The 24792-nt window shown below is 40.6% G+C and overlaps 1 protein-coding gene across 1 annotated transcript in view; it reads right to left on the reverse strand.

Moving 5' to 3' along the window:
• Window positions 1-264: 264 nt before the first annotated feature.
• Window positions 265-24792, reverse strand: part of LOC119519109 (basic proline-rich protein-like) — a 50624-nt gene continuing 26096 nt past the window's right edge. The window contains exons 3-4 of the mRNA XM_037816538.1: window positions 599-775; window positions 265-513 (exon numbers count right to left, since the gene is read on the reverse strand). Of these exons, the coding sequence (XP_037672466.1) occupies window positions 265-513; window positions 599-775 (426 nt within the window). The remainder of the gene's footprint in view (window positions 514-598; window positions 776-24792) is intronic.

Genomic DNA, 24792 nt, shown 5'->3' on the forward strand with positions numbered 1-24792 from the left:
TTTCATAATTAATCTGCTGAAGGAATAATTAAGGAACGCCCCCCTCTCCCGGCCAAGCCACCATTGCTTCCAATCTACACCTCTTCCCTTCCTGGACCTCGGCAGTGCCCCGCAGAGGGGAGCTGAAGCCTGGAGGAGGGCCTGACGGAAGGCACTGCTTATTTTTGCCTGACCAGAGTCTATCCCCCTCGTTCCCCCGGCAAAGCTCAGTTTTCCTCCAGGGAACCGCAGCTGCCTGGAAGTCCAGGCCTGTGGGGCTGTCAGTCAAGGTGCCCCGCCCACCCCTCGTGCAGGGCGGTCATGTGACCCCGGCTGGGCCAATCGCAGTCTCCCTGCTGGAATAAAGCGCAAAGCAGGCTGGGGGACCGGTTCCTCCCCGCTGGCTCCTGCCCTCAGGATGCTTGAAGCCGCTTCTGGGCCTGTTCTCTCGGAAACCTGCTTCTCCGGACTCTCTGTCCATACCGCCAGCAGCCCGTGTCTCTCCAGCGAGTGCGAGTTGACAGGAGTCGTTTTCTGTCGGTGGTGAGGGCGCCCTGGCACAGGCTTCCGTGGATTTCAGCCCTTCCTCTCCACGAGAGTCAGCTCCTTGAGCACCTACTGTGTGCAGGGCGCTCTGCAGGTTCCGGGATGCCGCAGCCTCCCCAGGACCGGCCCGCAGCGAGCTCGGGTCAAGCAGGTGGCGAGACGCGGTCTCCAGGAACCTTAAGAGCACGTGGCCTGCAGGTGGGTCCCACGGGGCGTGCAGGGAAAGAGCTGTAGGGGAAGGGGCTCCTGCCTGGGAGCGCGGGCATGCTTTAGGGGCTTCCAGGGGGTATTTCACTTAGGCCTTGACGAGGGAAGGATTTTATAGTGGGAGATGGGCCTCCCCAGCAGAGGGAGGATGGCCCAAGCCAAGCCTGGGGATGGGAAATGCAGAATACAGGGAAACTGCACCTCACATATATCCTGGGAACTCCAAGTCTACTCTAATGGTTCTCAATACTCGCCTTGGGCAACCTTAAAGGAATATTGCCGATTGGAAGTGTAATCGCACTCAGGTGGGGCCTAGGCATTGGGCTTGCTTAAAATAAAAAATGCCCATGTGATTCTAATGGAAACCACTGTGCCAGTTCAAAAGTTCTCAGCTTTTCTTAATTCCAACACTTAAGCTGTAAAACCAATTTCTTCTGTCACAGCAGGTCTGGGAATAACAGCAGGGTCAAAGGGCTTTGAGTAATCTGAAAAAAATTCCTCATGAGATTCTGATCTCTCCTCAATCAGAGAAGATTGCAGCCCCGTCCCACTAGCCTAGGACTCGCCAGGCTTGGTGGCAAGCCCCTAACCTCTCCTCACCTCAGTTGTTGCATTGTGAAATGGGAATATCAACCTCCCGGGGATTTTTGGTAAGAGTATTTTCAACTACTGTAGTTAAAGTACTTTCTATCCAAGCTGAAGGGTTACTATATATTATTGCCCTGCCTTGAATTCAGAATGACTGCATACTCTGTTCTAGAGACCGATTTTCAGCAATAGCCAGATCAGACACCAGTAAAGTAAATGAAACATATACATAATCATGATTATCTATAAAACATTTATAATCATGCTGACTGACATTTATTGTGTAGCCTCACAAAAGACCTAGGAGGGAGATGCTGTAATCCTCATACCCATTTTCCAGGTGGGGAAACCAAGGCATGTGGAAATTGTAACTTCCCCACACTCACACAATGGGGGAGTGGTGGAGATGCGACTTAGTCCCGGGCACCTTTGGCTTCAGAGTCTGCCCCTCAGTCACGAGATCCTGCAACCTGTGACAAATCTAGTCTCCAGACATCAGTGCTCCAGTTTGTGGGTGGGAGATTAAGTCCCTGTGATTTTCTCCCCCTGGTGTTCCATGTGGATATTTACATCACATGGCAAGTTCTGGTTGCAGATGGAATTGTGGTTGCTGATCAGCTGACCTTAAAAGAGGGAGGTTGTGGTAGATTATCCAGGTGGATCCAATGAAACCACAATGGTCCTTAAAACTGGAGGAGGGAGGCGGGAGAGTCAGATTCCTGGCAGGGGAGGGACTGAATCCCCCACTGATGTTTTAGAAGTCGGGGCAAAGAAAATGATTAGGGAATGAGAAGGATACTAGTGATAATAACAGTTTATGCCAAAGGGGAGCTGTCTCACGACAATCAGTCCCTCTTGTCGCATTGACAGATGGTGCTAGGGGAGAGGCCCAGCTGGGCCCAGGCCTGGTGGGGGTCCTCAGGCGTGTGCCTGGTGAGCACATACTGGCTTGCACGTCACAAGACTCTTCTTTCCAGCCCACAGGGCGCCATACTTGGGGCAGAAAGGTGTGGGAGGCTGTATTATATGGTTGCCCTTCTTCTGGAACTAGACCCCTAGGGTCTCCAAGGTGTGAAGGTGGGGACTGCAGTGAGGTGGAGAATATATGTCCCATCTAAAGCAGACAGTGGCTCCTCCATGGGCTTGGGGCCCCTAATGGTGCCTGACCTTTGGGGGGCATCTGGGAATTGGAGCCAACACAGAGGAAAGCAGAGTGAGAGGTAATGATTAAACAGTGCCTAAAACCAGTTCTCAAAACTTACTGGTCATGCGAGACAATTAATGGCCCCCATTTTTTTTTTCCTATTTTCATAAGCCACTTTGGGTTGTTTTTCTGTCCCTGGTGACCCCAAGGGGGTTGACTCAGACAGAGGCCAAGGGTTAGATAAGTTGAATTCCAAGAAATCCCCTGGACCCTGGCTTACACCAAAGATGGGAAGTCCTTTTGGAAGAGCTGGCCTTGGAACTGGGTGGGACTTGATAAAGAGAGGAGAGAAACTCAGAGAAGGTAATGGTGAGAGCTGAAACAGGACACAAGACGGGGGGCAGTGCTGCCTGGAAAGGTGCCCGTACCTTTCGTTTCGCCTGGGATGGTCCTGGTACATGGTGGTTGTCCTGGCATAAGCACCGATGGAGCCCCTGTCACTCTCAGGAGTCTCCTGGTTTGTTTGATGAATTATATGATCACCGTGTGTTTAGAGAACCTGAAAGAAGCAAAGTTCCTGAGGCCCTAATTCCCAGGAGTCCCGCACCAGGTGCCCAGCTTCCTCTACGTGATCCATGTCCTTGGTGGATGTGGCTGCATCTCCCCAGTGCAGGTGTCCTCAGCCCCATCTAGGAAAGCAAAACACGGAGGGCCGTCCTCAAAGGGCGCCAGGAATGAGCTTGCTGAGGGAAATCTGCCTTCCTGAAAGTAAGGGTGCACGGAGGGCCGGTGACTGTTGGAGCAGATGACTCAGTTGAGTTGCGTGCCTGCCAGAAGTCGGCTGCTTGGGACTAATTACCATCTTTTTAAGACATGACAGGGATTTAAAAAAAATGCAGTAAAAGAGCACATGTCAGAAATGGGGCAGTTTAACATTCAGAAAGTCCATTAGTGCAGGAGGCTTAGGAAAAATCTGTTCTTCTAAACTCTTAATCATATTAGGTATGTATGAAACAGGGTTGGGAGAGAAGGACGCTTGTGCTGGCTGATGATTAAATAGCACTTCCTGAATAAAGGCTGTTCCTGGAGACCAGGGTGAGGGTTTGGGAGATGCCTGGTTTTGCAAAATACTTCTTTTTGCTCAGGCTCCTGGTGTGTGTGCATAAGGTGGCGGCAGAGGCAGAGAAAGACCTATCATTTGTCTCTGTGTGTGAGAATATGCATTCCGTGCACATACTGTTTTCTTGTAAAAGAAACGCTGTACTCTTGCAAAATAAATGTAAACATAGTTTTTCATCTAATGTTGGCTATCATATTTTACTTTATTGTGTCCTAAGCATGTCCAGAAATGGATTCTAAAACCTGGGTAGCACTCCTAAAATTTCAGAAATATTTACAGATGCCCTACTCCCTGGGTAACAAGAGATTTATTTTTATCTTCCCTGGATTCCTTCCCCCTGATTCTAGAAATAGCACCCTGATTTTCACGGCAAGACTTCTGCTCTCCCACACGGACTCCACATGACGTCCCACATGGGAACTGGGGCCTGGCCAGTCAGTGAGTTTCCAGCAAGTTGGCCCCAGGGATTGGCTCAGGTCTGGTCATGTGACCTAGCCCAGCCCCACTTGTTCTGTTCTGCCAGGGACCTGAGGCACGTGGAAACAAAGTATCTCTTCCACAGTGTCCTGCACACCCCAGGCCTTGCAGGAGCTGGGTTGCATGTGTAATTTCAACCTGCCCTTGGCATATGCCACATCCCAAGGTTATAGGGCCAAACCTGCCCCAAGCTACCAGGTTGGGTTATAGAAGCCATTTCCTGATGCAGTGTGCAGGGGAAGCTCCAACACTGATAATATTCAGTCCTGTTTTCTCACAAAGGCTTAATTAATTGCACCAACCTTTCTGGCATTCATGTCTCTTATTTAATTTCAGCCAACAAATTAGCAATTCCTCTTCTAGGCAAACTGTTGCCAACTAGGACCTGGAAGGCTGAGTCTCAGGCCATCGCTTAATAGAATCAGTCACACCAGTCTCTTTCCAATCTGGAGGTGGCAGCCAGGGGTGTTTCTCCTGGATGGACGTGCATCAAATCTGGAAGAGAAAGAAGTACAGCCTCTCTGCTGCAGACACTTCTCTTTTGGTTCTCTCTGAAATTGGGGACTGGCCCAGTGGCCTGAGGGAGCTGATGTCCCTCAAAATGACCCCAAAATGAAGGGGCTTCTTCATCCAAGGAAAATCTGGACCTGTTTCACTTGTCAGGCAAGGTCAAGTTCAGCTCCCACCTCGATTCTGCCAGGCAAAAGCTACTTATTCCTTTGATGCTCTGAGGCCGGAAAGGGCTTCTGTCCGTGAGGCCATTTGCTTTGCAAGGTCTTCCTGGCTGATGGGGAAAATCGGGCACCAGCACCGTGGAAGAGTCAGCAGTGACTAATTTAAAACCCAGTCTGCGCCATTAAAATAACCCCTGCCTGGACAGTGTCAAACAGCCGAGGACAGAGAAAGGGGGAAAGGAGAAAATGGCTGAACCCGGAATATGTCTATGCAGTAGAATTTCCCAGTTCCAGGTCCTGAATTCAGTTAATATTTCTACCTCCTCAGTCTAAACCATGGGGCAACTACAGCGTACCATGACATCAGTTTAGTGGATGGCAGTCGGCATTTTTTTTAGTACATGAAACAGAATAGAAGATATCGGGGAACATTCCTGGAACAAAGCAACATATTTTTAATTAAATTTAAAATTACATAGGTGTGTATCTGTTTGTGTGGTGAGTCCCATTGTAAAATATATTTCTTATTATGGTTTATGACCAAAAAGTTGGAAAGGCACAAGTCTAACTCTTGCTGCTGAGTTTTGGTTGGGCTTCAAGACGCAGAGTTTCACCATTTCCATTCCAGCTTATATTTTCTGTTCCCATCTCTGTACATTCAGAATGAGACCATTTAAAACTTGATTTTATATTCTCTGGTACTTATTACTCCTCTGAGGTCATCCATCGCTCATCCAATGGAGGGTTTCCTGTTGGTCTTGGCTCTCCCACGTGAGTGTTAATCCTTCCAGGGGCAATCCCCACGGGGCATCAAGCCCTGCAGCAGGAGAAAGAGCTTCGGACCAGGCTGGCGGGGAAAGGAGTGGAACAGAATATCCCATGTGGCTCAGATGCAATTTGCATATGAGGCATGAAGGGCTATTTGTTACTCCCCCAAAGAAATCTGTCCCCTCCCATTTGTCTTGAAACACGTGGCCCACTCTATTTTCCATTTTCCCAATTGGATGGGGACATTGGTACACGAAATATGTCACTTTTCTTTTTGCTCTTCTGTAAGAAAAATGACGGCTCAAGGGCAACTGATGCTCAGGTGCTGGGACGGGGCAGCAGGAAGAGGTGGGAGCTGAGGAGGTGGAGGGTGCAGGTCCTGCCCAGAGGGGACAGACGCTGCTCGGTGGGCTGGACTCCGAGTGCAACATCGGCATTTCCAAGGAAAGCAAAAGATGTGTATTTTTATGAGAAATCTCCCAATTTGTAAAAAAAAAAAAAGGCAAATAGTTCATTTGTTACTAATTGTACGGGACAAACAATGCATTTGGAGGCCACTAGCCTCTGACACGTGCCTGTATGAGAATTCCTGGCCTTCTGGAAACTTCCTGACCTCTAGGATTTTGCGTTGGATGAAGCACCCTGGTACGGGGCAGTGAATGTCAGGATAATGTACACTCATCTCCGTGTCTAGCATGTTTTGCTTATTCAAGAAAACCACACGAAAAAAGAACTGGCACTGATGAAGGGCTGTGTGAGCTCTCATTGGCAGCCAGCGGTTTATCTGGACCAGATAATTATCCCAGTATTTGCTTTCATCACAGGCACTGCTTACCTTAACACTGTAAGGTAGCAGCTCCAATCTCCTCCCTAGATATGTGAGCTGCTTTTATGGTTAAACAGGCATTTCCCCTTCTTGTCCAACTGTATTTCAAGCAGCTAATTAAAAGGGTATATTTAAGCTACCATTTTTAACTGGCAGGTTTTGTATGGCAGGCAGTATATACAACTCTCCCATGTGAATTTGCTCTTGAGATCCCTAAACAACACTGTTGAGTTGGGGAGGGGGGCGGTATTATTGCCATTTTACTGAGGTCCAGAGAAGTAAGCCAGTGTCGCAGTTAGTTGAGGTTGTGGTGTGGTCTTCCAGGGAACATTCTCTTGTAGCAGGAAAGATAGGCATTTAAGAAGGCTCACGATAAAGAGAGTTAATTCCATGGTTATGGCAGTTAATCTGAGGGTTGTCTGAGAGCTGATACTTTTTTTAAAAAAGGATCAACATCAAGGGATCAACATGGAAAAGCCATTGGCCTCTTCTGGTGTTGTCTTCTCTCTTTCTTCCTTCTTCTCTCCATGATGTCCTGGACCAATGTGGCTGCCAGAGCCAGACTCCATGCTTGGTTCATACCATTGACAGTTTCTGCTGGTCACTGGCCAGCCAATGGTTTGGTCTTGGATTAGGTGCTCATTCTTGGACCCCAGAAGTTCTGTTTCTTTGAGTGAGTTTGTCCAGATTAGTCATGTTATCAGGGCATAGCCCAAGCTAGGAAAGCCATTTCTGAACTGCTTTTGGAGTTTTTTAAAAAATTTTTATTCTAGTAACATATATACAACCAAACATTTTCCCTTTTAATCACATTCAGATATTTTAATTCAGTGGTGTTAATTACATTCACAATTTTGTACTTTAATCACCAATGTTGATTACCAAACTTCCATCCACTCAAACAAACTCTGTACCAAATAGGCATTATTTTTTCCCCCACTCAGTGGACTTAACTCACTTGTCAAAAGTGAATTGACCATAGCTGTGAGGGTTTATTTCTGAACTCTCAATTCATTTGATTTGTATTTCTGTCCTTGAGCCAATGCCATGCTGCTTTGATTATTATAGCTTTGTAATGAATTTTAAAATTTGCAAGTGTGAGTGCTCCAGTTTTGTTCTCAGTTTCAGGATGGCTTTGGCTATTTGGGGTCCCTTATCCTTCCACATAAATTTGATGATTGACTTTTCCATTTCTGCAGAGAAGGCTATTGGAATTTTGATAGGGATTGCATTGAATCTGTAAATTGCTTTTGGGTAGAATTGGCTTCTTATCATCCATGATATATAATTATTTTAATGTGCCATTGGATTTGGTTTGCTAGTGTTCTGTTGTAATTTCCATGTAAAAAGTTCTTTACATCCCTGGTTCAACTTATTCCTAGATATTTGGTTCTTTTAGTTGATATTGTAAATGGAATTTTTTTTTCCTGATTTTTCTCCTCAGATAGTTTAGTACCAGTGTATAAACACTACTGGGCATGTTGATCTTGTACCTGCCTCTGCTGAATTTATTAGCTCTAGTAGCTTCTTTATGGATTCTTTAGGATTTTCTATATAGAGAACTATGCCATCTGCAAATATGGAGAGTTTTACTTCTTTCCTTCCAGTTTTGAAGCCTATTCTTCTCCTTGCCTAATTATTCTGGCTAGAGCTTCCAGGACAATGCTGAATAACAGTGGTGACAGTTGACATCCTTGTCTTGTTCTTGATCTAAGTAAGATATTAACTGTGTGTTTTTCATATATATGCCTTTTATCATATTGAAGAAGTTTCTTTTTATTTCTAGTTTTCTAAGTTTTTATCAAGAAGGGGTGCTAGATTTTGTCAAGTATCATTTCTACATCAATTGAGATGGTCACGTGTTTTTTTCTTTCCTTATATTAATATGGTTTATTACATTGATTTTCCTATGTTGAACCTCCTGGGATACCTGGTATAAATCGCACTTAATCATAGTATTTAGTACTTTTAATGTGCTGTCGGATTCAGTTGGTTAGAATTTGGTTGAGGATCTTGGTATCCATTTTTAATAGGGATATTGGTCTGAAATTTTCTAGTGGTGCCTTTATCTGGCTTTGGCTTTAGAGTGATGTTAGCCTCACAGGATGAGTTAGGAAGTATTCCTTCCTCTTCAGGTTTCCTGAAGCAGTTGAGCAGGATTGGTGTTAATTCTCTTGGAATGTTTGGTAAAACTCAGCAGTGTAGCCCTCTGGTCCTTGGCTTTTCTTTGTTAGAGAGTTTTTGATTATTGATTCAGTCGTTGGAGGGTTTTTGATTATTGATTCAATCATTTTACTTATTGATCTGTTGAGAAGTTCTGTTTCTTTGAGTCAGTTTAGATACTTTGTGTGTTTCTGAGGATTTGTCCATTTTTTCTAGGTGTACAGTTGTTCATAATTTCCAGTTACAATCCTTTTTATTTCTGTGTGGTTGGTAGTTACACCTGCCATTTCATTTCTGATGTTAGTTATTTGCATTTTCTCTTTTTTTTCCTTTGGCTTAAAGTTTATTGGTTTTATTGATCTTTTCATATTCATCTTTTGATTTCATTGATTCTATTTTTTTATTCTCTATTTTATTTATCTCCTGTCTAATCTTTTTTATTTCCAACTTTCTGCTTGCTTTGGGTTTATTTTGGTCTTCTTTTTACAGATCTTCGGTTATGAGGTTAGGTGTCTGATTTGAAATCTTTCTTCTTTTTAACAAGCATTTAGTGCTTTAAATTTCCTTCTCAGCACTCCCTTTGCTGCATCCTGTAAGTTTTAGTATGTGGTGCTTTCATTTTTACTCACCTCAAGCTATTTCCTAATTTCCCTTGTGATTTCATCTTTGATCATCCCATTGGTGGTTTAAGAGTGTGCCAATTTCCACATATTTGTGAATTTTTCAGTTCTCCCTTTGTTACTGATTTCTAGTTTCATTCCATTGTGGTCGGGGAACGTTTGTTGTGTGATTTCAGTTTTGAACTTACTGAGACTTGTGTGACCTAGAATGTGGTCTCTCCTGGACAGTGACCCACGTACATTAGAGAAGAATGGATTTTCTGCTGCTGTTGGCTGAAGTGTTCTATAAATATCTGTTAGATCATATTGGTTTATAGTATCATTCAAATCTTCTATTTCCTTATTGATTTTCTGTCCAGATGTCCTATCCATAATTAAAAGTGCATTAACATTACTTATTATTAAAATACAATTCTCTGTTTCTCACTTCAAGTCTGTCAATATTTGCTTCATATACTTTGGGGCTCTGCCATTACGTGCATATATATTAATAATTGTTACCTCTTCTTGTCGAATTGACCCTTTTATCAGTATGTAATGACCTCCTTTGTCCTTTGTAACTGTTGTTGACTTGAGATCTGTTTTATCTGATATTAGTACAGCTACCCCAGCTGTCTTTTGGTTATTATTGCATGGTATATATTTTTTCCATCCTTTCACTTTAGACCTACTTGTGTCTTTGGATTTAAAGTGATGCTGTTTAAACAGCATATAGTTTGGTCATGCGTTTCTATCCATTCTGCCAATCTCTGCCTTGTCACTGGAAGGTTGAATCAATTTACATTTAAAGTAATACTGATAATGCGGGCCTGTCTCCTGCCATTTTGCTATTCAGTCTTTTAAGTCTTACACTATTTTTGTCCCTCAGTCCTTCCTTTAATGCCTAGTTTCATATTTATTTGATTTTTTTTTTGGAAAGGTACCATTTTTGAGTCTCTTCTCATTTCTTTCTGTATATATTTTTCAGACATCATGTTTGTGGTTTCCATTGGGCTTAAATTTAACTTCCTAAATGTATAGCAATCTCATTTGGTTTGATGCCAACTCACTTCAATAGCATACACACACACCACACCCACACCCACACCCACCCACACACACACAGTTTCTAGGCCTCTCTGTCCCTCTCCCACTTTTTTGTACTTGTTATAATTTATATATTTTTACATTTTATGTACCCAACCATAGATTGATCATGACTTTTTATGCATTTGAATTTTAGAATCTATAAGAAGTAAAAGGTGGAATTGCATGCCAAAAAATACAATACATTGGTACTGGCATTCATAATTACCTGAATGGTTAGCTTTACCACAGGTCTTTATTTCTTTATGTCACTCTGATCTACCTGTGTCCTTTCCTTTCAGACTGAAGGTTTCCCTTTAGCATTGCTCGTAGGGCAGATATAGCGGTGACAAAGTCCCCCAGCTTTTGTTTTTCTGGGAATGTCTTAATCTCCCCTTCATTTTTGGAAACAGTTTCCTCAAATATAAACTTATTGCTTGGTGGTGGTTTTGTTAGAGCAGTTTAATTCATCCCACTGCCTTCTTGCCTCCATCATTTCTAATGTGAAATCAGCACCTAATCTTATTGGGACCCCATTGTTAATGTGTTCCTTTTCTCTTGCAGCTCTCAGAACTCTGTCCTTGGTGTTCCAGAGTTTGTCTACTCTGTTTCTGGGTGTGGTTCTCTTTGAGTTTATCCTCATTGGCATTCATTGGGCTACTTGAATTCACATATTCATGACTTTCTTTAAATTTGGACATTTTTGCCATTATTTCCTTGAATTTGAAATTATCTCCTTTCTCTATTTCTCCTCCTCCTAGGATCCCCATCATGTGTGTATTGTTATGCTTGATAGGGTCCCACAGGTCTCTTAGACTCTGTTCACTTTTTTTCATTCTTTTTATACTTTTTTCTTTTCTCAGATTTTTTTTGATGAGCTCTTTCGAAACCAGGAGGAATCTGACTCCAGAATAAGTTCTTACAGATCCTGGGGGAAGAGAAGGCAGTGATGAATGCATCAGATGTGCCCCAGGAAAGTGTTCATTCTTGCACCACTTGGGTTAGACCAGACATGACAGTTGATCCACGAGTGTGGGCAGGGTACACATCCCATAACCTGTGCGTGGATAAAGTCACCCAGTTTCCCGCTGATGAGTACCCTGCATCAAGGTCCAAAGACCAAAGTGTCACAAGCAGGTTTTTAATGTCACTTTGGGCCAGCAGTGAAAGAATAGCTGGTGGGTGGGTGTGGGCGTGGGGGCTGTGCTCATTTTGATGAAGATAACGTCATAGAAAATAGGCAAAATCAAAAAGCTTTGGCCTTGTAGATTTCAGTGACCATCCTAAGAGATCGGCTTGTCCCCTGGTTAGCTGTTAAGGAAGTGTATCTTAGAAGGATGTTAGAATCTATGAATCACCCCTGATGAGGAAGGAAGGGGCAAGGCGAGCAGTGAACCTTTGTTGGTTGTGTTACCTGACAGTGCCGTCCCTGCGCTGGACACCTCACCAGTGTTGAATTCACCCCTCCAGCCAGCACGGCACATGCTGTTTTCAAGGTCATGAAGCTGTTGCTGGGACTAGTGGTCGGGAGTGGAACCCACAACATCACAGTAAAGACGAGCCTGCTGGCTTAGGGTGCTTTTCTCACATAAATAACATCTCCTGGGATACCCAGAAAATTAGAAGTAGGATTTGGGCTATTTCCTTTCTATGTTAGATTTATATTTAATATTGCCACAACATATGACTCAAATAGTAGAAACGCTAATATGTTCTGGATCAAGCTATTGTTCGGGAGAATTTTTCCATATTCCCCTCTGTTGCTTGTTCTTTGCTAATTGCCAGGGAAGTACCTTTTCTGCAGGCATAAGCATGTCATTGGCCTGTCATCAACTATCTTTGATATGTTTTCTACCACTTTTTACAGAATATTGTTTTGTCTGCATGGACTGTGACAACTTGGGTGGCAATTCATTCAAAATGTATGCTTTTGTTGCTTGATTTAGTATGCCTGCAAGTACAGTGGTAGTGGTATTCATTCTAATTTCATTTATTTTATGTGTGCCTTGCTTTTTAGTTACTGATATTCTATGAACCACTGTCCTGTTCAGCTGGGTGGGGCATACTCCAAGCAAATCTAACCAGCACCAAAAACGTCTGCCCCACACAAGACCACAAAGACATCCGAGGTAACACATCAGCAGTCGGGTACCCTCACCGGAGGATGGCCAATGGCATCCGGAAAACCTCTGTTAGCTGGGAAGGCAGCTGGCGTCTGCTCCAAAGCTCCGGCCTCAAAACGGCTTTCTCCCAGGACGTTCCTCTCTAGCAAGCTTGCTCCTCTTCAAAACATCACTCCCAGCTGCACTCTCTTTTCTCCCCCCCCGAGTCAGCTCATTTATATAGCTCCACCGATAAAGGCCCACCCCGAATGGGTGGGGCCACGCCTCCATGGGAACATCTCATCAGAATCATTGCCCACAGCTGGGTGGGGCACATTCCAAGCAAATCCAACCATCACCAAAACTTCTGCCCCACACAAGACTACAAAGATAATGGCATTTGGGGGACACAATACACTCAAACCGGCACATTCCACCCCCTGGAACCCAAAATGACATTTTATAATTTCTCAGGACAAGTTGATTATTTCAAATCCTTATATGTAATCGGCAGCATTTTGTGTTTACATGAGCAGCAGCATTATATATTCCCTAAAAATCCATTTTAAAATTATGTTCAATGCATGTGTGATGTAAAGTACTTATATTTTCTCCTGTAAACAATTTCTTCCACGAAATAGGGGTGTGTTTCATAGATTAGGAAATAAACTACTTCTGGATTGTTATGCAAGGGACACTCAGTTAATAAAATGAAACTACCTTTTACTAAGCACAGCTTTTTCACTAATTTTTATTTAACACTCAAATAGTATTGCCAGATCAAATACAGAACACCTAATTAAATTTGAATTTGGGGTTAACAGCACTTTTTTTTTAAGTATAAGTACATCACAAACACTGAGTGGAATATACTTAAACTAAAAATTATTCATTGTTTATCTGAAATTCAAAATTAACAGGGTGTCCTGTATTTTTATTTGCTACAACTGGCAGTTGCACCCTCCAGCAACCCTGTATGGCCCCAACTTGCGCACTTTCTCTTTTCACTCCCCATCCACATCTATTTCCTGCAGTGTCTACAAAGCAGATATCTTTGGGAGGATGTGGGAAGATTGAAATAGCTTCCTAAATAGAGAGGTGGAAGCATAAAATTTAAAATTAGGCTATCAGTAATCTTTCCTATCATGCCTGAAAGTATAGCAAAATGGACTTTATTTTCAATTTGTGTCTAATTATCTGTTTGTAAGATGGAATCATAGAATGTTCATGTGTTAATTGGTCGTGGTTGTCACCTAATCGTACACTTTTGGGCATGTGCCCAAAACTCTGCCAGGGACAGGGCCAGGATTTCTAGCGAGGCCCTGTGGCTCTCTGAGGGAGGATCGTGGGTGTTTTCCAAAATTTGATGCATGGAAGGTGTGAGATGATTTTGGGAGACACACTGATGAAAGACAGGGTCATGCAGCCTGGATGGGAAGGAAGGGAAGGAGGAGCAGGGAGGATGGAGCAAGGGAGGCTTTGGAGACGTTTTCTTTCTGCCTCCTAGACATTTGTGAAAGCTCCCACACTCCCTACCCCTACTTTTCCAGAGACCAAGGAGAGAGGAGATCCCTGGGGTCCCTTTAACACTGGCTCGCCTTCCAAAGAGAAGCCAGAGGCCACTGTTCTGGTTTCCTAAAGCTGCCATTATGCAAAATACCAGAAATGGATTGACTTTATTTATAAAGGGGGTAATAAGTTACAAAGTTATGGTCCTAAGGCCATAAGAGTGTCCAAACTAAGGCATCAGTAAGATGATACCTTCAGTGAAGAATGGCCGATGGTGAAGAATAACCTCTGTCACCTAGGAAGGCACGTGGCTGGCATCTGCTGGTCCTTTGCTCCTGGGTTGTGTTTCAAAATGGCTTTCTCCAAAATGTCTCTGGGTTTCTCTTAGCTTAGTATCTCCAAGTGTCCTTCTGTCTGCATCTCCAAGCATCTCTAAGCGTCAGCTCCCAAGTGTCTCTCTAAAAGTCTCTCTCAGCTGCCCTTGGGGTATTTGGTCCTCCTTTAGCTTCTCTGGAGCAAAGTCTGGGCTGTCATCTCAAAAGCATCTGCAAGTGTCTGGGTCTGCTCCTTTTAAAGGACTCCAGAAAACCAATCAAGACCCGTGCTGAAAGGTCAGGGCCACATCTCCATAGAAACATTCAATCAAGAGGTCACACCCCAATCAAAAAGATCATCTGCCCCCACAAGATTGTGTTAAAGAACATTGCTTTTTTGGAGGGGAGATAATATATATACAAACCGGCACAGCCATTTTATGTCACAGATGCATCACTCAGCCTTTGGGATGTAATTTTGAGAAATCATATTCTTCTTTTTCCCATTCAGGGAAAAAGTCACCTCCCCCTTTCTTATCTCCAATGCTAACCTAACATTTTGGCTTTACCTTTTTCATGCTTGCATAACCCAGCTTTTAAATTCCATTCAACTCCAATTTAAGAATAGGCATTGGGCTAGACTTCTAGAGCTTGTGATCTGTAAATATATATATATTTAGATAGATAGATAGATAGGTAGATATCCTATAAACCAGGAAAATGAACACTTAAAAGGGAGGAATCTTTTTCAGAATGTGAATAAGCAAACTTGAATTTATCAATTCCTCAAGTGCAGGCTTCACACTGAGAGGCTGCTCAGAGTTGGGCCCAGGTGTGATTCATCACATCCACCTAAACTCACCCCAGGCTGAAATAATGTCTCTAATATAATGATAATTACAGTTGGACCCTGGGCAAAAGTGCAGAATGTTCTAGAAGTGCAGAATGGCGTATAGGAGAGACAAATCCAAAGCCCTGAGGGATTTCTGAATTGATGGAAGAATTTATTTTTTGGAAACAAATTAAAACTAGGCAGGATGTTGGTGACCCTGCATATAGGAAAACATTTTGAGATTTCAAACTACTTTCCCAGCACATCTGCTGATGTTATTAGAAATACTTCCCTCGTTGATCTCAATAGAGGGTTGGTGTTTAAATGGATACAGGGACCCAGTTATCATTGTTTTTGTTCCAGATCTCTCTCTTTTTAAGACCCATGGAAGGAAATATCAAGCATTTTTTGTTTGTTTCATTCTGTTGAATTAAAACTCAAAACCCCAAACCTCCTGCAGAGAAATGCTATGAAACATAAGAAAACAGAGATGCTGCTGGTTTGTCATTTCAGAGCAGATTTGCACGGAAATTTCACTCTATTAAAAAAAAAATTAAATTCCTGTCACTACTTCCCAGTTTTCAGAACAGCCCCAAACTTCTGAAGACAACAGCTTTCACAAGTTTCTCTCAAGCGTCCCATTAACTCTTTGCAAAGTGCTGATGAAAATCCCTGGCTTGTGCCGGCATACCTGAATTCCACTTGAAATGCACCCTACAAGCAGTGGCAAGGAAAAAAGGGGGTGTATGTGTGTTCTTAAAGGGGAAAACTGGGTATTTTCAAAATCCATTTCTTTAAAAATGAAACCAAAAAATATCATATAATCTGAAGGATTTACTGAGAAATCCCAAGAGTAAAAGCTTAGCCGTTTGGGGGACTGTTTGATTTTTCCCTCTTGAGTTTGGTGCAGCAGAGTGTGGTGAGATGGAGGCAGCTCTGGCTGCAGGGGAGCCCCCCACCCTGGGAGCCCGTGAGGCTGCAGCGTCCATGGTGAGGGAGCAAGGACCCGGGCACCAGGAGTTAGTCCAGCATTAGTGACGAGGATGTCATCTTCTCTATAAAACTGCTGGAATCCTCAAAACTAGATAAGTTGAAGCAAGATGCTTTGACAGAGCAAGTAGAAGCCTCCCTGTATCTTCTGCCAAGCATTTGGCAACAGGTTCAGAATTAGAAATTCAGAACATGCAAATGGATTCAAAGTAATTCTCTGCTCTTTGGATAAATAGGGTGTGTAGAGAATTAGCATCTTTGTCGTGGTAGCTAATCATGAAGCAGATGATCTTCTGTTTCTACGAATTGACTTTTCACTCTGTCCTCAGATGTGAGCTTCATTTATTCTGTCATATTCCCCCAGGCGTGGCTCCTTCCCTCAGCGAGGTCTGAGTCCATTAGTTATGCAGCAATTATCAGAAACATTCGCATGCTTGAGGTGAAGATCAAGTTGCTCATCTGCACCAGATGATGAAGAGGGAGTGTTGATTTTCCTCTGGGAATAAAAGAAAAGTGTTTCTGACTTAGAGTTAGAACCTCAGAACTTTATTAGAGTATCTCAGCCAAGCAAAGCATGTGGCTGCGAGTGGCAGTGCAAGACTGAGGAACGTCAAATAGTTCACCAGGGTGACCAGTCCAGCTTCCCGAGGCAGAACCTGGCAGGCTCCGCCCTCTATCCTTGACCTTGAGGGCACCTGAAGGACCCATTTCTATCAGCCTCAGAATGATCTCCCTCAACTGGAACCCCTGCCAGTGCCTTTCAAAGTGAGGCACAATATCAGGGGGTGGGGGGAAGATACACTGATGCCGGTTTACAGATACAAAGCATACATGCCACACCACACTCTTCTCAGTGGGCTCAGAACCTTGGGTGTTGAGATTCCGTCTTTGAACTTGAAATCCTCAACTTACAGAATTGATTGCCAGCCAGCCAGTGGAAAGTCACAAGGTCTTAGGAACTGCCAAGGGAAGAGAAGAGGGGAAAAGGGGTTAGAAGGAAAGGTGGAAGGAAAGAGGGGAGGGAGGGAGAAAGAAAAATGACTATTTCCATTTCATTTACAGTGCAGTGGGAGGCAAATAAATTTAATATAGATATGCTAATTTCAGAAGTGCTACCAAGACTAGAAGACAGATATACAAATAAATGAAAGTGATGGAGGGGAGCAGTTATTTTAGAAACTGTCATTGGAAGTTATTTTAGAAACTCATCTTAACTCTGATGAGATGATGCTGAAGCTGGCACACTTAATCTGTGCTGTGCTCAGGTATTTTTATTTTATTTATCTTTTCTTTTACATTTTGTCATGAAACTTGAACCATTTCCACTTGTTTTATGGTCTGTCAACATGAACAAATATAAATGCAAATAAATCAGTTATTGTGAATCTTACTGTAACACTAAAAATCAGCTGGGGCAAGTCACTCTGGTGGACATTCTTATGCACTATATAGAGAACACTTTTTAGGTTTTAATGTATTGGAATAGCTAGTAGTAGCCTTGACCCTTGAAGATGATTGTATAACAATATAGATAACAAGGGGTGACAGTGTGATTGTGAAAACCTTGTGGATCACACTTCCTTTATCCAGTGTATGGATGGATGAGTAGATAAATGGGGACAAAACCTAAATGAAAAATAGGGTGGGATGGGGGGGATGATTTGGGTGTTCTTTTTTACTTTTAGTTTTTATTCTTATTGTGAGTCTTTCTGGTGTAAGGAAAATGTTCAAAAATAGATTGGGGTGATGAATGCACAGCTGTATGCTGTTAACAGTTGATTGTACACCATGGATGATTGTATGGTATGTGAATATATCTCAATAAAACTGAATTTTTGAAAAATGTACATCCAGTCTTGACTTGAAATATACATGGTGGTTGTTCCCAAGATTTTCAAATTAGGATAGGCATCCATGGAGCGAATATGAAAATCTTTCTCCATCTGTGCCTCCAGTCTCTGATGATCAAGCCCCGGTGGCTCCAACAAATTTATGTAATTTTCAAAAGCACTTCAAAGTAATACAGATTCAGAGCAAACTAATCAGAACTATATCACTAAATGAAGACATGCAAGACAATAATTAGCAACTAAAAACTGACACACTTACAAAATTATTCCCTAGAAAATAGTTAAATTAGATGTATTTTTTAGAGCTTTTGTTTTATTTTAGAAACATTTTAGATTTACTGAAAATTTGTGAAGATGGGTCAGAGAGTTTTCATGTACCCCACACATGGTTTCCCCTATTATTAACATCGTGCCTTTGCATGGTACATTTATTATAATTAACGAACCAATATTGATACATTATTATTAAAGTCCATACTTTATTCAGATTTCCTTAGTTTTTACCTTATGTCTGTTTTCTGCCCCTGAATCCCATCCAGCCTACCCCACTCCATTTAGTTGTTATGTCTCCTTTGGCTCCTCTGGGTTGTAATAGTTTATTAGACATTCCTTGCTTTTGATGACCTTGACAGTTCAGATATTTCGTAGCGTGTCCCTTGACAGGGTTTCATCTGATATCTGAATTCATGATTAGACTGTGATTATGTGTTTGGGGAAGGGAGACCAGCAGAGGGAAAGTGCCATTTTCATCACATCTTATCGGGAACCTGCTCTCAGCATGACTTACCACTGTTGATGCTGACACTGATCACTTGGCTGAGGTCGTGTTCATTGGGTTTCTCCGCTGTAAAGTTTCTTGTTTTCTCCCATTTCATACTGTAATTTTTGGAAGGAAGTCACTGTACACCCTTGAGGGTAGAGTATCTATATAAATTGTTTGGACTTTTTCTGAATGGGTAATTTTCTATTTTTCCCTACTGTTTATTCAAGCATTCATATCACTGTGGACACAGGATAGTCATTTTACATTTTAGGTTACAATATAATACTACTTTATTTGTTGTTCAAGGTTTCCAGCTTTGGCCTTGGGGAGCTCTTTCAGTTGACACCTGTGTTCATTTTAGATACCCCCATCAAAAATTTTTTTGAACACTTCTTTCACACACTACAAGATATTCCAGGTCCAGCGAGTGTATTTTCTGCCACAGACCTAGAATCAGGCATTTTTCCGAGAAACTCTCATTAACGGTATTGAAGAACGGTATTCGCAAGTAAACGCGTGCTCCTTGTTGCTCGAGTATCATTGTTTACAGGCTGTCATTTGACAGAGCAAGGGAATACATGTGTGCACTAACCTATGTATATACTGTGTCTATAAGTATTTCTCTGTGTAACCATTTGTATCTAATTAAGGTAAGCATGAGTGCATACTGATGCCTCCAACTCTCATCCATGAATCATTCTACCCTCCTGTGGCTTATCTGTCATCTCCCACCTCAAAGGTGAGAAAGCTTGGCTTGCACTGTCTGCCATCATTTTCTTAATTGTTCAGTTCAAGTAGGCAGCTATTTTGCTCTTAGACTTCCATATTCCACTCCTTTCCAGAGTTACTTCGGTTGCACTTTTCCCCCAACCTGTTCAGTGAGGTTGTTGCATACATTTTTAATACAGTTACAGTTTTTCTTTTCACATTCTACATTTCATCCTGGGTTCCCTCAACCTCCTAAATGATTTTTAAAATGTTCATACATTGTTTCATTCTTTGTGCTTTCAAGTCCTATGGGTTTTGACAAATGCTTAATGTGTCTCCACCATCAGAGTATCATACAGAACAATTTCCCCGCCCTAAAATACCACCTGTTGGTAATATTTTGCCTATTCCAGAATATCATATAGTTGGAATCATACAGTGTGTATCCTTTTCAGACTGGACTTCTTTTACTTAGCAATAGATATTTAAGATTCAGCCTTGTCTTTTCATTGCTTGTTGGCTCATTTCTTTCTTATTTCTTTCTTTCTTTCTTTATTGTTTATTTGTTTGGCTTGTTTCTTTTTATAACTGAATTCCGCTATATGGGTTTACAACATCTTATTTATCCATTTACCTATTGTCTGGTACTTCAAGTTCCTAGCAATTATGAATAAAGCTTTTATAATTTACATACAAGGCTTTTTGTGGACATGAGATTTCAGATCACTGGGTAAATACCTAGCCATGTGACTGCTGGTCATATAATAAGGCTATGTTTAGCTTTGTAAAATAAAGTCAAAATGTATTCAAAAGTGGCTGCACCATTTGGATTCCCACCAGCAATGAATAAGTTCTCATTGCTGTTTCTTTTTCTTTTTTGTTTTAGTTTTTGGTTATTGTTAGATTTCACTGCCAGCAATTTGACATTGTTAGTTTTTAGGATTTTAGCCTTTCTAACAGATAAGTCCTGGTGTCTCATTGTTTTTAATTTGCGGTTCTCTGATGTTGAGCAAATGACAAATGATGTTGAGCATCTTTTCATATGCTTATTCACCATCTGCATATCATCTTTGGTGAGGTATCTGTATCTTTTGCCCACTTTTAATTGGGTTGTTTGTTTCCTTATTGTTGAATTTTAAGTGCTCTTTGAATATTCTGGATACAAGTCCTTTATCAGTTATATGGTTTGCAAATAGTTTTTCTTAATGTATGTTTTGTCTCATTCTCTTAACAGTGTCTTTTGTAGAGCAGAAATTGTTATTTTAATGCAATCCATCTTACCAATTTTTTTTCTTTCATGGATCGAACTTTTGGTATTGTATCTAAAAACTCATCACTAAACCCAAAGTCACCTAGTTTTTCTCCTGTGTTATTTTCCAGATGTTTTATAGTTTGGCACTTTACATTCAGGAACTTGATCCATTTTGAGTTAATTTTTGTGAAGGCTGAAAGGCCCGTGTCTACATCCAACATTTTTTTTTTTTTTTTTTTTTTGCAGGAGAAGTCCAGTTGTTTCAGCACAATTTGTTGAAACACTGTCCGATCCCCATTGAAATGTCTTTACTCTCTTATAAAATATCAGGTGACTATATTTGTGTGGGTCTATGTCTGGGCACTCTATTCTGTTTGATTGATCTATGAATTTATTCTTTTGCCTGCCACGTGGATGTGGCTCTGAGGACTGAATCTTTATAGTAAGTCTTGAATCGGTAGTGTGGATCCTCCGACTTTGCTCTTTTCTTCATGATTGTGTTAACTATTCCAGGGTCTTTGTCTTCCCATGAAACTTCAGAATCAATTTGTCAATTATCTGTCACATGGCTTGCTGGGATTCTGATTGTCATGTTGTTGAATCTATAAATCAAATTGGGAAGAACTGGCATATTAACTGTTGAGTCTTCCAATCTATTGAAGTAGAATTTCTCCCCATATATTTAGATCTTTGATTTCTTTCATCAGAATTTTATAATTTTCCTCATATAGATCTTGTATATATTTTGTTTGTTTTATTCTTAAGCACTTCATTTTCTTGGGTGGCTAATGTAAGTGATATTGTGCTTTTAATTTCAATTTCTAATGGCTCATTGTGTGGGTACACATTTTATTTTTATGTATTAACCTTGTATCCTGTAAACTTGATATACTTGCTCGTTTGTTCCAGTTTTTGTTTTTCCATTCCTTTAGGGTTTTCTACATAGACATTCACATCATTTGCATACAAAAACAATTTTGTTTATTCCTTTCCAGTCTGTATACCATTTATTTCTATTTCTTGTCCTGTTTCAGTAGCTAGGATTTCTAGTACAACATTGAATGGAAATGGTGAGAGAGGGCATCCTTGCTTTGTTCCTGATCTTAGGGGGGAAGACATCAGTTTCTTACAATTTAGTAGGATGTTAGTTGTAGGATTTTTTCAGATACTCTTTTCAAGTTGAGGAAGTTCCCATCTATTCCTAGTTTTCTGAGAGTTTTTCTCATGAATGGGTGTTAGATTTTGTCTGATGCTTTTTCTGCATAAATTAATATGCTCAGATGATTTTTCTTTTTTAGACTGTCAATATTATAGATTACATTGATTGGTTTTCAAAATTAAACCAGTGTTACATACCTGGAATAAATCCCAGTTAGTCGTGGTATATAATTCTTTTTATACATTGTTGGATTCCATTTACCATATTTTGTAAGGGATTTTTGGATGTATGGTCATGAGAGATATTGGTTATCTAGTTTGTTGAAAAGTCTTCATCTGGTTTTGGCTTTAGGGTAATGATGGCTTCATAGAATGAGTTAGGAAGTGTGCCTTATGCTTTGATTTTCTGGAAGAGATTGAGAGAATTGATATCATTTCTTAAATGTTTGGTAGAATTCACTCCTGAAAACATCTGTACCTGGTGACTTTTTTTTTTTAAACTTATTAATTATTGATTCAATTTCTTTAATAGAGATAGGTCCATTTCTTTAATATAGGTCCATTCAGATGATCAATTTCTCCTTTTGTAAGTTTTGTTAGTTGGTATCTTTCAAGGACTTGTTCCATTTCATTTAAGTTATCAGGTTTGTGGGTATGGTATTTTTTCATAGTATTCTTTTATTATCCTTTTAAGGTACATGGGTTAAAAAGTGGTGGCCCCTCCATTATTGAGATTTTATATTTGGGCCTTTTTATGTTCTTGGTTAGCCTGGCTACAGTTTTATCTTTTTTTTTTCTTTTCTTTTCTTTTCTTTTTTTTTTAATCTTTTCAAAGAACCAGCTTTTGGTTTCATTTATTTTTGTATTGTTTTCAACTTCATTTATCTCTCGTCTAGTTTTATATTATTTGTTTTCTTCTGCTTGCTCTAGGCTTAAATTGCACTTCTTTCTCTAGTTCCCTAAGGCATAAGTTCAGATTATTGATTTCAGATCTTTGTTCTTTTATTATATATATATTATGTACATATATAGCTATTAACTTTCTTCTAAGAACTGTTTTCACCTCAGCCCACACACTTTTATGTTATATTTTCATTTTTATTTAGTTCTTTCAGAATACTTTTTAATTCCTCTTGAGACTTCCTCTTTGACCCAGGTGGTATGTAGAAGTATGTAGCTTAATTTCTGAATATTTGAGGATTTTCCAGCTATCTTTCTGTTATTGATCTTTAATTCCATTGTAGTCTGAGAATATACTGTGTGATTTCTATTACTTTAAATCTGATGAGGTGTATGTTATGGCCCATAATGTGGTCTATCTTAGTAAATGTTCCATAAAAGCTTTAGAAAATGTGTATTCTACTGTTTAGAGGGATAATAAATAAATGTCAATAAATGTCAATTAGATCAAGCTGATTCAAGTGTTGTTCAGGTTAAGTATATACTTATTGATATTCTGCCTGCTTGGTCCCTATCAAATAAGGATATTGAAATTTCCAACTATGACAGTATATTTTACTGCTTCTTCCTTTAGTCCTGTTAGTATTTGTTTCATGTATTTTGATGCTCTGTGTTAGGTGCATATCATTTAGGATTTTCATGTTTTCTTGGAGAATAGACCATTTTTCAAATTATGTAATAACCCTCTTTAATCCTTTTAACTTTCCTTGTTCTGAAATCTGCTTTGTTTGAAATTAATAGAGCTACTCCAGCTTTCTTTTGATTAGTATGAGCATGGTATATCACTTCTCCATCAATTTACTTTGCGAGTATCTGAGTGTTTATATATATATTTTTTTTTATTAAATTCAGTTTTATTGAAATACATTCACACACCATACAATCATCCATGGTATACAATCCACTGTCCACAGTATGATAACATAGTTATGCGTTCATCACCACAATCTATCTCTGAACATTTTCCTTACATCAGAAAGAACCAGAACAAGAATAAAAAATAAAAGTGAAAAAAGAACACCCAAATCATCCCCCCATCCCACCCCATTTGTCCTTTAGTTTTTATCCCCATTCCTCCACTCATCCATACACTAGATAAAGGGGGTGTGATCCACAAGGTCTTCACAATCACACTGTCACCCCTTGTAATCTACATTATTATATAATTGTCTTCAGGACTCCAGACTGCTGGGTTGGAGTTTGGTAGTTTCAGATATTTACTTCTAGCTATTCCAATACATTAAAGCCTAAGAGGTGTTATCTATATAGTGCATAAGAATGTCCACCAGAGTGACCTCTCGACTCCATTTGAAATCTCTCAGCCACTGAAACTATTTCGTCTCATTTTGCATCCCCCTTTTGGTCAAGAAGATACTCTCAGTCCCACGATGCCGGGTCCACATTCGTCCCCGGGAGTCATACTCTGCATTGCCAGGGAGATTTACACCCCTGGGAGTCGGGTCCCATGTAGGGGGGAGGGCAGTGAGTTCACCTGTCAAGATGGCTCAGTTAGAGAGAGAGAGGGCCACATCTGAGCAACAAAGAGGTACTGAGTGTTTATATTTAAAATTGGTTTCTTAAAAGTAATATATAGCTGGATCCTTTTTTTTTAATCTATTCTGAGAATCTCTGGATTTTAATCAGTCTATTTTGGCCATTCACAATTGAAGTGGTAAGTTGTACAGTTGGGTTAATATCCTCATGTTCATAACAGTTTTTTACTTGTTGCATGTGTTCTTTCTTTTTCCCTCTCTTTTTCTCCCTTCTCTGGTTTGAAGTGAACATTTTACGTCATCCATTATATCTTCTCTCATCATATATATTATTATACTTCCTTTTAAAGATATTTTAGTTGTTTCCCTAGAGTTTCTGATACACATTTTTAACTACACCAAGTCCACTTTCAAATAATACCACCCTGCTTTATGGTAGTAAAGATATGTTATTATTACCACACTCCCTTGAACCCATTTAAGACACTGTTGTCATTCATTACTCTAAACATCTGTTACATTGTTTCTCTTCTTAATTTAAACACAGGGTTACCCTTAGATCAATTAAGAATAAGTAAAATAAATTATTTATTCCTTCTCTGACAGTCTTCCTTTTTTTAAAATATAGATCCAAGTCTCTGAACTATATTGTTTTCCTTCTCCCTGAAGACTTCTTAAAAATAT

This window comes from Choloepus didactylus, chromosome 23 (assembly GCF_015220235.1).
Source record: "Choloepus didactylus isolate mChoDid1 chromosome 23, mChoDid1.pri, whole genome shotgun sequence".
Classification (NCBI taxonomy): Eukaryota; Metazoa; Chordata; class Mammalia; order Pilosa; family Megalonychidae; genus Choloepus; species Choloepus didactylus.